Below are 16599 nucleotides of genomic sequence, written 5' to 3'. Positions count from 1 at the left end.
GGGGGCCACGCGGGCCTGTTGGAGGTAGACACCATGGAACCAGACACCATGGAGTTTAAATCAGTCACCTCGGGAGCGGGGGGGCCTCCACTCGCCTCCCCCCTCATCACGGCGGTACGGAAGAGCCAGCAACCCCCTGCCGGTCCACAGGGTGTGGAGAACGGGCCTAAGATAGAGAACAGTTCTAAGCAAGAGAACGGTTCTAAGAACGGGACTCATCACGTGCTTCCTAAGGACCGTGTTCTGGTCACTGCTGACAACAGGAGAGCTGATGTTGAAACTAAAACAAACAGGGTTACCCTGCTGAAGGGAGAGGTCAGAACGGGGGATGGGGTGGACCTCCCGAAAAAGCTGACAAGCCTGTCACCCATTTCACATTCTGCTTCAGGAGATGAGATCAGGTTGAGCCTGGCCACCCCTCCACCACTCTCTCCCAAACCCTCCCCTCCTTCTCTCCATCCCCTATCAGTCCTCGCCATCCCGGTCTCACCAAATGAGAAAGAGGGGACGTGTCCGCCGAGCGGCCTGCACCCCTGGGTTAGTTGCAACGGGAGCAATCAGACCGGGAGGAGGGTCTCTCTGAGTCACGAGAACTTGTCGCCCAAAAATACAGACGCCCCCCTCAGCCTGACCAGCTCCCTCACCACCTCCTCTAAAGGGACAGTGGGAGACCCAGAGAGCACAGGAAGGTCAGGGTCAGACCTGAGGGTCAGTTCTTCCAGCCTGGGGGGCCGTCTGCCTACCTCAGCCCTGAGAGGGAGGATCCAGGCCCTGCCCTGGTACATGACCCGCTCCCAGGAGATCCTGGGCACCCTGGACCACTCTTCCACCAGCTCCATCAACGGGGATGTCACGTCCGGCTATGGCTCCGGTTTGTCAGTCAGCGGAGCCTCTGAGGTCAGCAAGGTCACTGCCCAGGCAACAGTTGGTGAGACTGCAGGGGGAAAAGGGAAGAAGGAAGTGGTGGAGGATGGAGCCGAGGTTGTCATAGCAACCATCAAAGAGTTCCAGGAAGTGACTCCGCGTGCGAAGGAGGCCAACGGGAATAGCGGGTCGCACCCCAACCTGACCCTGAGAGAAAACGATGCACACGTCTCAGAACCCTACGGATTCCTGGGGTCCTGCAAGTCGGAGCAGCCTCAGTCCAGACCCCACTCAGAGGTGGGGTTAGGGGGCGGTTCAGGCCCGCCCCCAGAGGGGGACTCTCTGGAGCACACCCCTCCCCCGGCCCACCGTGAGGCGTGCGGCTGCCGCACAGTCTACGCCAACTGCTTCAGCGGTGACGTAGAGGACGGCTGTGGCTTCGACGAGGAGCTCACCATCTACGAGTTCTCCAAACGCACGCGCCCCAAACCAGCCCATTCTACACCCCTGGCCTCCCCCACCTCCCCCATCCCCTCCCCCGTCATCCTGTCCCTGCTGAGAGACACCCCTCGCCCCCTCTCCACCCTCTCCACCACCTCCTCAGAGCTCAGCCCACTCCTGTCCCGCCCTGTCTCCCCCACGCCCCCATTGGCTCCCTGCGTTCCCTCACCAACAAGCACTATGGGGGGCTGAAAGGGGGCTTCGTCTCCCTGAGACAGGACATCAATCAGCTCCTACTGGTCCTGGCTGGGCCACCACCATCATCAGAACCCTCCAAAACAGATCAGGATGAGGGTGGAGAAGGGGGACCCAACCCAACCCAAGAAGAGGGTCCAACCGCGTGCTGTGGAAGTGCAAGTCCTCTGCCCATGACGGAGCCTGAGAGGAATTTACTCCAGGCGGAGGCACGGCGGTTGGCAACAGGGTGCCAACGTGCCACGCGTGTGGGCTGGGCTCCAGAGGAGGCGCTTCGTTCCTTATCCAACAGTTTCAGTGCCCTGGTGCAGCTCTCCGCAGCCTGCCTGAGAACACACCCCTGTCCTGGATGTGACGTCTGCCGCAACAGGGGTCGGATCCAGAGCACTGATGATGATGATGGGGGCCAGGAGGAGGCTCTGGACAAGCTGAAGGAGATCGTAGGGCTGTACAGGGAGTTTGTTGGGGCTGTGGAGACTGCTGGAGCCGGGTCTGGGTCCAGTAGTGGGACGGGGTCTGGGGATGGACAGGGAGAGGGCGAAGGGGTGAGGCTACTGGCCAAACGGTGCACGGTGCTCATCTCTTCCGTCTTTTCGCTAACACAGCTGTTCAGGACGCACTCGCCGGACACGCCAGGTCACACGCCTCTCAACTTTTGACCTCTGAACTTTTAAAACTCCTTCTCGCTACCAGGACTAAGGTGATGCAGTACAATACATACACACCTGTACAGTAAGTGCCATGTACACACACACACACACACACACACACACACACACACACACACACACACACACACACACATACACACACGCGCACACACACACATTCACACACAGACCTACCAAACACATCCTTAAATGATGAAAATAACCTCTTCCACTGACTGCCATTACTGCTAGGTCTCCTGATGGACTCATCTGGACTATGCATTTGTACATAGGTATTTTATAACTAACTAACTATCTATCTTCTTATTGTATACTGTATGTATGAATTATGTATGTACGTATTTATGTATGTATTCATTTCTATGACTGTTTGCGCCATGGTCCTTGCTGGTGTAAGACCTTATTGATGTTGTAGTTTCTTCTACCTCCCTCCACCTTCTGTTTCTCCTCTGGGCTGGTGTCTGCTTTAGCGGCTTCAATGATTCTTCCTCTGGGCTGGTGTCTGCTTTAGCTGCTTCAATGATTCTTCCTCCTCTTGGCTGGTGTCTGCTTTAGCTGCTTCAATGATTCTTCGGATCCAGTTAAAGGTGCAATCAGTAACTTAGATGTTTCTATTGGGAACTCTAGGAAAAAGTACAATGAGCATATTATGCCAAATAGTAAAACACAACACAAACTTTTACATTCGCGAAGACCCACCCCTTCCGTTTACAATCAAATGAAAGGGGAGCACTATTGGCTGTAAAATAAAATAAAACAGATTGCACCTTTAAGAAGAGAAATGAACCATGTGAAAGCTATCTATTTCTGTTCCATTCCTGGCTCCTGACTGACTACTTGTGTGCGAATGCTTGAATGGAGAAAACACTCAATAACCCAAACGCTTATATGCAGTAATTATACAGTATATCAACTTTGAATCCAAAGGATACATATATTTTTCTGGGGTGCATTGCGTGGATGGGGGAATAGTGGAAAGGATATTCATTTGGTATTTTGTAAAAAGGTTTTGACACGGCACAAGGAAGGCTGACTGTTAAAACATACTAAATGTAGCATCGATCCAAAGGCATTTAACACTGAGCCACAATTTTTACTATTTTACTACTTGCCCATGTTTAGCTCTGCAGAGGGGCGGACTGACTGATTCGGTTTGTACCAGACCCGTAGATAGATATACATCTATGTTTGTGTTAGTTTGAGTCTATCTGTCCTTCCTTGGTTTATGGCTATGCAAACATAACCACGACTTCCCTGTTCTCCCACATATCATTCTCTGTTACAATTGTGTTAACATTAAAGACAAGAATACCTGCATATGCTTTATAGTCTTTGTTCCTGGAAATACAGAGAGGGCTTCCATGTATTATACTGCAGTGTCTGGACAATGATTACGGGTATGTTCAGGATTGCAATGTTCTGCAACGTTGCACGTAATCGGATGCAACATATCTCAGCAGTGGCTTCTAACCTGATGTGTTGTGGGTAAAATGCAGAGCTGTTCTATGACTTGGAAACTGTTCACAACTCACTGATCCTGGACAGAGCCCCGGTCAAGAGTCTGTAAACATATTCAATCTGAACTTTGACTAAATAAATGGGTGTTTTGCCTTTCGTTTGATGAGACACACAGCTATTTGATTGACGCTATCATTCTCCTCCTTTTTGTTCAAGCTAAACACAGATTTGACTGGAGCATCAGATTCAAACAAGTTCCAATAATAAGTATTTAAGATTATCGACACTGCAGTTGAAGTCGGAAGTTTACATACACTTTGGTTGGAGTCATTAAAACTTGTTTTTCAACCACTCCACAAATGTATTGTTAACAAACTATAGTTTTGGCAAGTCGGTTAGGACATCTACTTTGTTCATCACACAAGTCATTTTTCCAACAACTGTTTACAGACAGATTATTTAACTTATAATTCCCTGTATCACAATTCCAGTGGGTCAGAAGTTAACATACACTAAATTGACTGTGCCTTTAAACAGCTTGGAAAATTCCAGAAAAGTATGTAATGGCTTTAGAAGCTTCTGATAGACTAATTGACATCATTTGAGTCAATTGGAGGTGTACCTGTGGATGTATTTCAAGGCCTACATTCAAACTCAGTGCCTCTGCTTGACATCATGGGAAAATCAAAAGAAATCAGCCATGACCTCAGAAAAAAATTGTAGACCTCCACAAGTCTGGATCATCCTTGGGAGCAATTTCCAAACGCCTGAAGGTACCACGTTCATCTGTACAAACAATAGTACTCAAGTAGAAACACCATGGGACCACGCAGCCATCATACCTCTCAGGAAGGAGATGCGTTCTGTCTCCTAGAGATGAATGTACTTTGGTGCGAAAAGTGCAAATCAATCCCAGAACAACAGCAAAGGACCTTGTGAAGATGCTGGAGGAAACAGGTACAACAGTATCTATATCGACAGTAAAGCGAGTCCTATATCAACATAACCTGAAAGGCCGCTCAGCAAGGAAGAAGCCACTGCTCCAAACCCGTCATAAAAAAGTCAGACTACGGTTTGCAACTGCACATGGGGAGGCTTGCAAGCCGAAGAACACCATCCCAACCGTGGGATGCACGGGGGTGACAGCATCATGTTGTGGATGTGCTTTGCTGCAGGAGGGACTGGTGCACTTCACAAAATAGATGGCGTCATGAGGAAGGAAATTATGTGGATATATTGAAGCAACATCTCAAGAGATCAGTCCGGAAGTTAAAGCTTGGTCGCAAATGGACCTTCCAAATGGACAATGACCCCAAGCCGTTTTTCCTATTTTGTTGCATTACAACCTGTAATTTAAATTTATTTTTATTTGGATTACATGTAATTGACATACACAAAATAGTTCAAATTGGTGAAGTGAAATGAAAAAAAATACTTGTTTCAAAAAACAAAGACAAAAAAAAACCAGAATAGTGGTGCATGTATATGCTATGCTATAAATCCCCTAATTAAGATCTGGTGCAACCAATTACCTTCGGAAGTCACATAATTAGTTTAATAAAGTTCACCTGTGTGCAATCTAAGTGTCACATGATCTCAGTATATTTACATCTGTTCTGAAAGGCCCCAGAGTCTGCAACACCACTAGGCAAGGGACACCACCAAGCAAGGGACACCACCAAGCAAGCGGCACCACGAAGACCAAGGAGCCAAAATGGTCAGGGACAAAGTTGTGGAGAAGTAGAGATCAGGGTTGGGTTATAAAAAAATATCTGAAACTTTGAACATCCCATGGATAGTGGTTAGAGTGGTTAGAACGTTGGACTAGTAACCGAAAGGTTGCAATATCAAATCCTCAAGCTGACAAGGTAAAAATCTGTCACTCTGCCCCTGAACAAGGCAGTTAACCCACTGTTCCGAGGCCATCATTGAAAATAAGAATTTTGTTCATAACTGACTTGCCTAGTTAAATAAAGGTAAAATTAAAAAATAATAATAAAATGGAAAGAATATTGCACCACAACAAACCTGCCAAGAGAGGGCCGCCCATCAAAACCCACAGACCAGGCAAGGAGGGCATTAATCAGATCTGGAGAATCTTTCATTAAACTATTACAGCTGAGAAAACACAACAAACCTGCCAAGAGAAGGCATTTTCTTTCATTAAACTATTACAGCTGAGAAAACACCATTTTCAAATCTGAGTAAATTGTACATTTTATTGGAAAACAAAATATACAACTTGGAATGAATTAGTTGAAGCACGGCAACAAAAAGACCAAGGATAACCCTGAAGGAGCTGCAAAGCTCCACAGCGGAGATTGGAGTATCTGTCCATAGCACCACTTTAATCCGTACACTCCACAGAGCTGGGCTTTACGGTAGAGTGGCCAGAAAAAAATCCATTGCTTAAAGAAAAAAATAAGCAAACACGTATTGGTGTTCACCAAAAGGCACGTGGGAGACTACCCAAACATATGGAAGAAGGTACTCTGGTCAGATGAGACTAAAATTGAACTTTTTGGCCATCAAGGAAAACGCTATGTCTGGCGCAAACCCAAAGCCTCTCATCACCCGAGAATAACATCCCCACAGTGAAGCATGGTGGTGGCAGCATCATGCTGTGGGGATGTTTTTCATCGGCAAGGACTGGGTAACTGGTCACAATTGAAGGAATGGTGGATGGCGCTAAATACAGGGAAATACTTGAGGGAAATCTGTTTCAGTCTTCCAGAGATTTGAGACTGGGACGAAGGTTCACCTTCCAGCAGGACAATGACCCTAAGCATACTGCTAAAGCAACACTTGAGTGGTTCAAGGGGAAATATTTAAATGTTTGGAATGGCCTAGTCAAAGCGCCAGACCTCAATCCAATTGAGAATCTGTGGTATGACTAAAAGATTGCTGTAAACCAGTGGAACCTATCCAACTTGAAGGAGCTGGGGCAGTTTTGCCTTGAAGAATGGGAAAAAATCACAGTGACTAGATGTGCCAAGCTTACAGAGACATACCCCAAGAGACTTGCAGCTGTAATTGCTGCAAAATTTCGCTCTACAAAGTATTGACTTTGTGGGGGGGGGTGAATATTTTTGCACGCTCAAGTTTTCAGTGTTTTTGTCTTAATTCTTGTTTGTTTCAAAATAACAAAAATATTTTGTATCTTCAAAGTGGTAGGCATGTTGTGTGTAAATCAAATGGCACAACCCCCCCAAAATCTATTTCAATTCCAGGTTGTAAGGCAACAAAATATGAAAAATGCCAAGGGGGTGAATACTTTTGCAAGCCACCGTAACTATCTCAATGGTTTGGCTCAGCTTGGTTTATCCAAAGTGCTGCCCACCAATTGGCTCACCGACATGACTTAGGAACAGAAATGTTGACCTGACATTGAACCCTGGGGTAAATATTTGTAACAGTACTTGTGAACAGGGCTTGTCACAATACTGATCTTTCTTCCATCATCCCTTTAACATGAGTCATCACTTACCAAGAATGACTGTGTAAGAAAAAACAATATAGTGGAAACTAAGCAAGCTAATGAAAATCCAACTCTGAATATGTGTAAAAGTCACACTGCACTTTCCTACTTAGTCCTGATTAGTGAACACCCATAGAAAGACAAAAGGCCTTTCAGTAGCGATCTACAGAGGGAAGCCCTAGCTGAACTGCCTGGGGTACGTTTGTGCCTTCTGCCCGGTCCATCTCTCTCTCCAGACCAAAGTCCCCATGTCACATTGCCCTTAATCTGATCATTATCTTCCAACGTCTGACTTCTTAACCCAGCAGTCAGATCCAGGCCCTCACATAGCCATACTAACCAGCCCTGTGGCTTGGCTTGACAGTTGTCCTCATTTCCCCAGTCGCAGGCTGTACCAGTAAGATTGTTTGGTTGGTGTTACCGTTTCGGGTGAAGGCTAATGTCTTGTGGACAGATTCTGCATGTAAATGGAAATGACATACTGTCGCAAGAATTTTACTTCTGGGTAGTGGAGATTAGGGGAATGGCAAAATGTTTCTTGCCCTGAAATTGCCATAATACCATAACATGTAGACATACCCTTTATTGTGTTAATTAGAGTTATATGGACATACAATGAAAGTGTGTTTTGAGTAGTATGCATGGAAAAACTTCCTGTGTGGTTTGTCAATAGGGATTAGCTGGTTGTTTCGGTAAGAACAAGGTGAACAGTAACTGAACCGAAAATGGAAGATCTGAAGAGTCAAGTTCACAATGGTAATGTTTACTCACTCACACCCAAATGATGACACACATACACAATGGTTTTAAAAGCATTTCTAGAAAACCTTTATATAAAACGTGGGTGTCTTCTTATAAAAAATGTTATTTTACTAAATTGTTAATTACACTACATGACCAAAAGTATGTGGACACGTGCTCATCGACCTTCTCATTCCAAAATCATGGGCATTAATATGGAGTTGCTCCCCTCCTTTTCTGCTACAACAGCCTGGACTCTTCTGGGAAGGCTTTCCACTAGATGTTGGAACATTGCACATCTGGGAGGTCAGGCACTGGTGTTGGGCGATTAGGCATGGCTCGGAGTCGGCGTTCCAATTCATCCCAATGTTGTTCGATGGGGTTGAGGTCAGGGCTTTGTGCAGGCCAGTCAGGTTCTTCCACACCGATCTCGACAAACCATTTCTGTATGAACCTCACTTTGTGCACGGGGGCACTGCCAGATGGTAGTGTGATTCATCACTCCAGAGAAAGCGTTTCCACTGCTCCAGAGTCCAACAGTGGCAAGCTTTACACCTCTCCAGCTGACACTTGGCATTGCGCATGGTAATCTTAGGCATGTGTGCGGCTAATCAGCCATGGAAACCCATTTCATGAAGCTCCCGACGAACAGTTCTTGTGCTGACATTGCTTCCAGAGGCAGTTATTCCACATTTTGTTGTGTTACAGCCTGATTAAATAATTTGATTAAATAATCTTTTTTTCTCAACCATCTACACACAATTCCCCATAATGACAAATTAAAAACATGTTTTTTGGACATTTCTGCAAATTGATTGAAATATAATACAAAAAATATTTAATTTACATAAGTATTCACACCCCTGAGTCAATACATGGCAGAGTCTTTCTGGGTAAGTTTCTAAGGGCTTTGCACACCTGGATTGTACACTATTTGCATTGCTATTTTCTAAATTCTTCAAGCTCTGTCAAATTGGTTATTAATCATTGCTAGATAACCATTTTAAAGTCTTTCCATAGAATTTCTAGCAGATTTAAGTGAAAACTAACTCAGCCAACATTCACTGTTTTCTTGGTAAGCAAATCCAGTGTAGATTTGGCCTTGTATTTTAGGTTATTGTCCTGCTGAAAGGTGAATTAATCTCCCAGTGTCTGGTGGAAAGCAGACTGAACCAGGTTTTCCTCTGGGATTTTGCTTGTGCTTAGCTCCATTCTGTTTATTTCTATCCTGAAAATCCCAGTCCTGAACGATTGCAAGCATAACCATAACATGATGCAGCCACCACTATGCTTGAAAATATGGAGAATGGTACTCAGTAATAATGTGTTGTATTGGATTTGCCCCAAACATAACACTTTGTATTCAGGACAAAAGATCATTGCTTTGCCACATTTTTTAAAGTACTGATCTTATTCAGAGCTTAGAATTTGTTGAAAATACAGAAGGCATATAGACGGCGAGAGGGTCAAAGTAAATGGCAGATGTCACTTTCTGTGCCACAACACTACTCCCTATCCCTTTTCTCATTTTCATCTGCATTCAGTCTCCCTCATACTAGTTCTCACACACTTCTCCAGTGCCCTCTTTCTAGCCCAGTCTCAATCCCCTAGCAGCATGCCTTCCCTATTCTGGCCTGTCATACTCAGTGTGGGCTGCTGCATGGCGACTGCCTCTACTGAAGCTTAAAATTTGAGCCAATTATGTCAACAGGGGTTAAGGGCAGAGGTGTGCAAAAGTGTTCAGCAGTAAGAATGGAGAGAAAGAGAGAGCAAGGGAAAAATACATATGGAGATATGGAGAGAAACAAGTGTGTAAAATAAGGATTACATCGAGAGATGGAAGTATAAATTGATAGGCAAAACATGTGTTCCTGTGAATTTTTTATTATTATTTTTTCAGTCTATTTCATGAAGGACTAGAAGTTATGGGTAACAAGTACATTTTAATTATACTTAAACCAATGGGTACTTGTCAACACTTTGACAGACAAACACTACAAGTAGCACTTCAGGTATATGCTAATTAAACACACATTTGACAAACATTTTCAAGATTCCCTTAGATTGGCATTGGATGACATAACAATGAAGCACTTCCCTAGTTCAGTTCCCCTGTGCTACTGCTTTTTCCAATCATCTTTCAAGTAAAAGAGTGCACTATAGAGAGCAACAGTAACAACGGATTTTGGTAGGCACTAACTCAGGCTTTGTCCAACGAACCATGGAAGTGGCAAAATTGAGTTTTTGTAGGGTTTTTGGATAAAGGTCTGTGATATACACAGGCTTAGGAGATTTGTCATTTTGTTATATGGAATAATCTTCATCAGCTAATGTCACTTGTTAATTTTGACGCATTTATTTAATAAAAAAAGCAGTCTTCATAATTCATAAAGGTCCTGTTAACTGACTGATATTATTGCATAGAACACAACGTATAAGATCTTCTAAGCCTGTGTAAAATGCTGACCTTATTTTCAGCGTTTATCCCCAAACCATATTCATTCCCCATTCATTTTCCCTATAGGAATGGCTGAACGAACCAGAGGTAACTCATTTCCGTGTTTTAGGACTACAAGCTGGCGAGCGCTATACCTACAGGACAAACACAGAGTCGTACACCGCAAGGCGCTAGGGTCGTACGCCGCAGAGGGTTGAATCTGTGCAATAATCCAAGACGACCGACATGGTAAATAGCAGAGCTCAGTCAGAGAATCAGAGCAGGGAAAGCAGGGGTTGTAGGGACTAATAATCAATGCACACAGAAACATTGGTCAATACAATGAACAGTTCTTTAAGAGGTGCTCTTGGTCACTGAAAAGGCTTACCCCCTGTGAAACTGCCTGTGAAACTTTGTTGGGTACCACATCAGACAACAATGGGAAAGGTACTTACAGAATGTCAATCATTTGTCAAATTCATTTCAATTGATAAATTTATAAAAAATAAAAAAAAGATTGAAGGCTTTCGTTGGACCCAGACCTCTCACTTTGATACTGTGACTTTAAACAAGCGGCAATTCATCTCACACTGACCCGATGGCCATTGTCAGTAGAGAAACTTCACTTTTCAGATACCCTCTGTCCTCTTCTGTTTGCCATAGACACTTACCCCCCCACATAAACTATCTGGACCTTTTTGGGTGGGCAGTGGGCACATCAGTTTCAAGTGCCAAACACAAGACACAGCATCAATTAAAAAAACAGATAAAGCAACACCTCGCGTCACAACGCCTCTCCCCTATTTGACAGAGATTGTTTGTGTGTATGCATTGATATAAATGCTATAGGTGCCTTTTTTTAATGTAGTTCTATCCTTGAGCTTTTCTTGTCTATTGATGTTCTATACGGACCCCAGGAAGAATAGCTGCTGCTTGTGCGACAGCTAATGGGGATCCAATAAAACAACAAAAGAATTGCGTTCATCCTCACCCTCAAACACTTACGCAAGTCTCATTTTTTCTCTCGCTCCCCCTTTCTACACCTCCCCCTCTTTCTATCCCATGTTCAGTATCAGAACACTTTGAGCAGCAGCTCGTATGTGGCGTTGATGATGCCCCAGGAGAGAAGGGAGCGGTGGTAGTTGAGGTGGGCCCCTCTGAACAGCATGGCCACGCTGCCGCCTCTCTCCCGCCAAACCGTCATTAACACCTCCCCACAAGGCCGGAACGCGCCCCCAACTTGGGACTGGGCACGGGACTTCACCACGTTCAGCGGGTAGAACATGATCCCCAGCGCCGCCCCCAGCACCCCTCCACACACAAAGTCATTGACCAGGTGGCCGGCCCGGCTGGAGGCTTCAGGGAGCTGCTCCTTGATGGGCCCGCGGAGCCCAAAGAACAGCATGTTACTGGGACCATTTCTTATTAAGACTGGCACCAGGCCGCGGTAGCACTCCTTCACACCGTACTCTCTTAGGAGCGTCCGGAAGGTGTGGGCCGTGTTGTGGAAGCGGCCGTGGTGCCGGTGGTCCTGGAGGAGAGTCTGCACCCGCTCAAACGGCATCAGGGCAGCCTCTGCCGTGCCCGCCAGCGAGGCTGCGAAGCTCCGCGTCACTAGCTCAGGAACGCCGCTGCCTGTGGACAACTGGTCCAGTAAGACATGGGAGAAGTCCTCGTACAGGCCGAACATGATGGCTACCGTGGTGGTCTTCTGCAGAAGAGGAGGGAGCAGCCCCCTGTAGAGGTTCCTCATCCCGTCCCGTTGGAGCTGCCCGACGGCCTCTCTGGCCCGCACACCGTGCAGCTGCTGCCTGAACAGAACTTTCTGGATGGGGAATGTCACCATGATGTTGGTGAAGGCAGCTATGGAACCACATGCATAGTGTTTCCCTCGAGGGGTGAGAGCTGCCCCCAAACCCCTGCCAGATAGCAGGGAGACCCCACTTTTACCAAGGGAGCCCTGGGGCTGTGATGTGCGGGCTGACTCTGGGTCCATGGTGGTAACACCATGGGAGGTGAGACACACCCTGAGCCTACGCCACAAACATCACCGCTGGGGAGACGACCTCTTGGATGATTTTAAACCTGTGGGAGGGAATAAAAAAAAAAATCTTAAATTGAAAATCCACATATTTAAAATGCAATATTATCTATTGATGCTGAAACTGTGTGAATTGAAGCTTCCTGTTCATCTCAGCAAAACATGCCATGGCTATAATAACATTGTAAATGGATGGTCAACCAGTCTGCAAAATTCCCTCATGCATTGTGGAGAAGGATTGTGTGACGAGGCTTGTATCCAGAAGGCATCAGGTTCTGCACTGCGGTTGGACCAATGATAGTATATATGAATGGATAAAGCCATCGATCACTTGACACCATTCATTCCAATGTGAAAATTTGGCTTCAATGCGATATTGAGTTAAGTCGGTTACGATGGCGTCTCATGGAGACATAACATTCACAGTTTGAGCTACGCCAGGAAGTGACATTGCAGGCTAGCTCAGTGCTGCCCCCTCTCATTGAGTAACTCAAGTTGAAGGCCGACCGGGATACGGCAGGCTGCCATTAGCAACTAAATGATAACTTCTGTGTGAGATTTTAAAATAAATAGGTTCAAGGACATACATCTGGTGTATTAGAAGCGTATCCTTCACTGCCAACAATGCCTGCAGTACCGCATTCAGCCTTCAACTGCCGTTGCTTCATTTTTATTTTTTATTTCACCTTTATTTAACCAGGTAGGCAAGTTGAGAACAAGTTCTCATTTACAATTGAGACCTGGCCAAGATAAAGCAAAGCAGTTCAACACATACAACGACACAGAGTTACACATGGAGTAAAACAAACATACAGTCAATAATACAGTATAAACAAGTCTATATACGATGTGAGCAAATGAGGTGAGATAAGGGAGGTAAAGGCAAAAAAAGGCCATGGTGGCAAAGTAAATACAATATAGCAAGTAAAACACTGGAATGGTAGATTTGCAATGGAAGAATGTGCAAAGTAGAAATAAAAATAATAGGGTGCAAAGGAGCAAAATAAATAAATAAATTAAATACAGTAGGGAAAGAGGTAGTTGTTTGGGCTAAAATATAGGTGGGCTATGTACAGGTGCAGTAATCTGTGAGCTGCTCTGACAGTTGGTGCTTAAAGCTAGTGAGAGAGAGATAAGTGTTTCCAGTTTCAGTGCTTTTTGTAGTTCGTTCCAGTCATTGGCAGCAGAGAACTGGAAAGAGAGGCGGCCAAAGAAAGAATTGGTTTTGGGGGTGACTAGAGAGATATACCTGCTGGAGTGTGTGCTACAGGTGGGAGATGCTATGGTGACCAGCGAGCTGAGATAAGGGGGGACTTTACCTAGCAGGGTCTTGTAGATGACATGGAGCCAGTGGGTTTGGCGACGAGTATGAAGCGAGGGCCAGCCAACGAGAGCGTACAGGTCGCAATGGTGGGTAGTATATGGGGCTTTGGTGACAATTGAGAGGGGGCAGTTATTCTCTCCTGGGTAGGACTGGTGTTGATACGAATATTCTACAAAACAATGACCAGGTTGCCAATGTAAGAAGGATCTTGTGTAAGCAGGTTTGGTATTGCAGTCCAGTGCACCACGGACTAACACAATCCAGTTAAGTGCTGCTGCCTCTATTGAAGTTTGCCACCGTTAACACCTCAGTGATAAGAATTATTGCATAACACTTGGGTCTAATGTACAAGGGTTCTTAGACAAAGGTGCTATTTGGTCATCAGAAGGGGAATTCAAATCAATGACGTGTATATATACACACACACATATAAATGATTTATACATCTGCCTAGATGTTATGCAGCCAGTTGTCTTGAAAACACAAGGTCCTACACACAGAGCATGCTCTAAATACACAAAAGTATGTGGACACCCCTTCAAATTAGTGGGTTTGGCCATTTCAGCCACACCTGTTGCTGACAGGTGTGTAACATTGAGCACAAAGCCATGCAATCTCCATAGACAAACATTGGCAGTAGAATGGTCTTACTGATGAGCTCAGTTACTTTCAACATGGCACAGTCATAGGATGCCACTTTCCAACAAGTCAGTTCGTAAAATTTCTGCCCCTGTCAACTGCAAGTGTTGTCACTGCGAAGTGGAAACGTCTAGGAGCAACGACGGCTCAGCTGCGAAATGGTAGGCCACGCAAGCTCACAGAACAGGACCGCCGAGGGCTGTAGCACGTAAAAATCGTCTGTCCATGGTTGTAACACTCACTACCGAGTTCCAAACTGCCTCTGAAAGCAATGTCAGCATAAGAACTGTTCGTCAGGAGCATAAGATCACAATGCCAAGTGTCGGCTGGAGTGGTGTAAAGTTCGCCACCATTGGACTGTGGAGCAATGAAAAAGTGTTCTCTGGAGCGATGAATTACACTTCACCATCTAGCAGTCCGACGGACAAATTTGGGTTTGGCGGATGCCAAGAAAACGCTACCTGCCCCAATGCATGGTGCCAACTAGAGTTTGGTGTAGGAGGAATGGTTTGGGGCTGTTTTTCCTGGTTCGGACTAGGCCCCTTAGTTTCAGTGAAGAGAACAGAAATCTTAACACTACAACATTCTAGACAAGTCTGTTCTTCCAACTTTGTGGCAACAGTCTGGGGAAGGCCCTTTCCTGTTTCAGCATGACAATGCCCCAGTGCACAAAGCGAGTTTCATACAGAAATGTTTGTCAAGATCGGTGTGGAAGAACTTTGGGATGAATTGGAACGCTGACCTACCCACCCAACAGTGCCCGACCTCACAAATGCTCATAGCTGATTGTTAGCAAGTCCCCACAGCAATGTTCCAACATCTAGCACAAAGCGATTTGGCGGGGGGGGACCAACTTCATATTAATGCCCATGATTTAACAGTGAAATGTTCAATGAGCAGGTGTCCACATACTTTTGGTCATGTAGTGTAGGTCAGAGGGTGATAGAAGTGTCACTGAAGGGTCATTAGAGGTCAAGTTGTCACCTTGTACAAACAGACACCGTAAATAACAGGTCTGATCATTGTACTCTTGCTAAAGGATCTTGGGTAACGCCTTCTAGAAACTCCCAATTTGCTTGCCAATGCTGTCATGGATATGCTATGGAACGCCACTTCCAAAATTATGCACACAAAGTTGAAAGACATGCTCAAATCTGAGTTGTAATTTATCATAATGTATTATTTCCAAAGATTACACACTTGCACAATCCAATCTTGTTATTCTGAATTAGTTCACGACCTCCAAAGCACAGGACAAAACTGTCTGCTAAATTTGTCTTCCTGTTCAGAACGGTAGAATAAAATGCTAAATGATTGGTGAACGGGTTTCCACTGACCAACGTTAGACAACACAGGTACTATGTCAGATTCCATAGCCACAAAGACTTTTTGGTCCTAATTTAAGGTTGTGGTTAGGCATGTGGTTAATTAAGGTTAGGTTTAACATGAAATGTTAATTAGAGAAATTGTGGAAATGGGCGGAGTTTATCGATAATTATGACTGTGGTTGTGTTAACCAGGTGAAAGGGGTGTCGCTAAACTAACAAGCCAGTTAGCTAGCTAACATCAATTTGAGGGTACTTTACTTGCCAGTTACATGGCTAATCTTGACAGTCAAGATTTCATTAGCAAGCTATTGTTACTAACAGCCTTTTGACTCTGCTAGCTACAGTTTGCAGGCCTTGTGCTAGCGAGTTAGTTAACGTTAGCTAGCATGTTGCACTACTGTGTCAAAGCTGACAACTTGACTTGATTTTAAACCACACAAGCTGTCGTGGTAAACGTTAAAAAAATAAAAATGAAAAAGCTCATTATAATACTATATTTAAAAACTATGTCCCTCGTATCCAACTTTACTTGCCGCGTTAACTCCAGCCGTTGCCTTTTGCCTTGCCACGAAGAATCCGTAATTTTACCAATGAAAATATCTTATTTTAGGTCGTACAGTCTGCTGTGTCGATCACAGATGGGATTGTGGTGAAACAGGCAGGAAGAAAAACCAATAGCGATACAGATAGCGGGCATTCCCTACGGCGCATGCGCAAATAAAACACGTTTGAATTTATTTTCCACCACAGTTTTTGGTGGAAAGTTGCAAGCTATTCCTGTTGGTTCTCTTGAAACATGTTTACAATGTATATTTGACAAAATGACATTTGTACCTCGAATGGATTATATTAGGGTTAACTCCGTGACTAGAATTGAGTGGCGCAGCGGTCTAGGCACTGCATCTCAGTGCAAGATGCGTCA

The 16599-nt window shown here is 45.1% G+C and overlaps 2 protein-coding genes across 2 annotated transcripts in view; one reads left to right on the top strand and one right to left on the bottom strand.

The window, feature by feature from the left end:
* Window positions 1-3872, top strand: part of LOC135544985 (uncharacterized) — a 56145-nt gene extending 52273 nt beyond the window's left edge. Inside the window, 2 exon segments of the mRNA XM_064972663.1 lie at window positions 1-1510; window positions 1513-3872. The exon segment at window positions 1-1510 is cut by the window's left edge and continues 338 nt beyond it. Of these exon segments, the coding sequence (XP_064828735.1) occupies window positions 1-1510; window positions 1513-2219 (2217 nt within the window). The 3' untranslated portion in view covers window positions 2220-3872.
* Window positions 3873-9776: 5904 nt separating this feature from the next.
* Window positions 9777-16330, bottom strand: LOC135545792 (mitochondrial nicotinamide adenine dinucleotide transporter SLC25A51-like). The gene is made up of 2 exons (XM_064973676.1): window positions 16211-16330; window positions 9777-12430 (listed from the first exon to the last, which is right to left on the bottom strand). The coding sequence occupies exon 2, from the start codon at window positions 12339-12341 to the stop codon at window positions 11418-11420; it is 924 nt and encodes a 307-aa protein (XP_064829748.1). The 5' UTR covers window positions 12342-12430; window positions 16211-16330; the 3' UTR covers window positions 9777-11417.
* Window positions 16331-16599: the final 269 nt, after the last annotated feature.

This window comes from Oncorhynchus masou, chromosome 9, assembly GCF_036934945.1.
Source record: "Oncorhynchus masou masou isolate Uvic2021 chromosome 9, UVic_Omas_1.1, whole genome shotgun sequence".
Classification (NCBI taxonomy): Eukaryota; Metazoa; Chordata; class Actinopteri; order Salmoniformes; family Salmonidae; genus Oncorhynchus; species Oncorhynchus masou.
Note: the sequence above shows the minus strand (reverse complement) of the source record. Positions and strands in the feature narration are given on the sequence as shown.

Bases quoted from the DNA above. Each gene is read 5' to 3' on its own strand.
- LOC135545792 (XM_064973676.1), bottom strand. From the start codon at position 12,341: ATGGACCCAGAGTCAGCCCGCACATCACAGCCCCAGGGCTCCCTTGGT.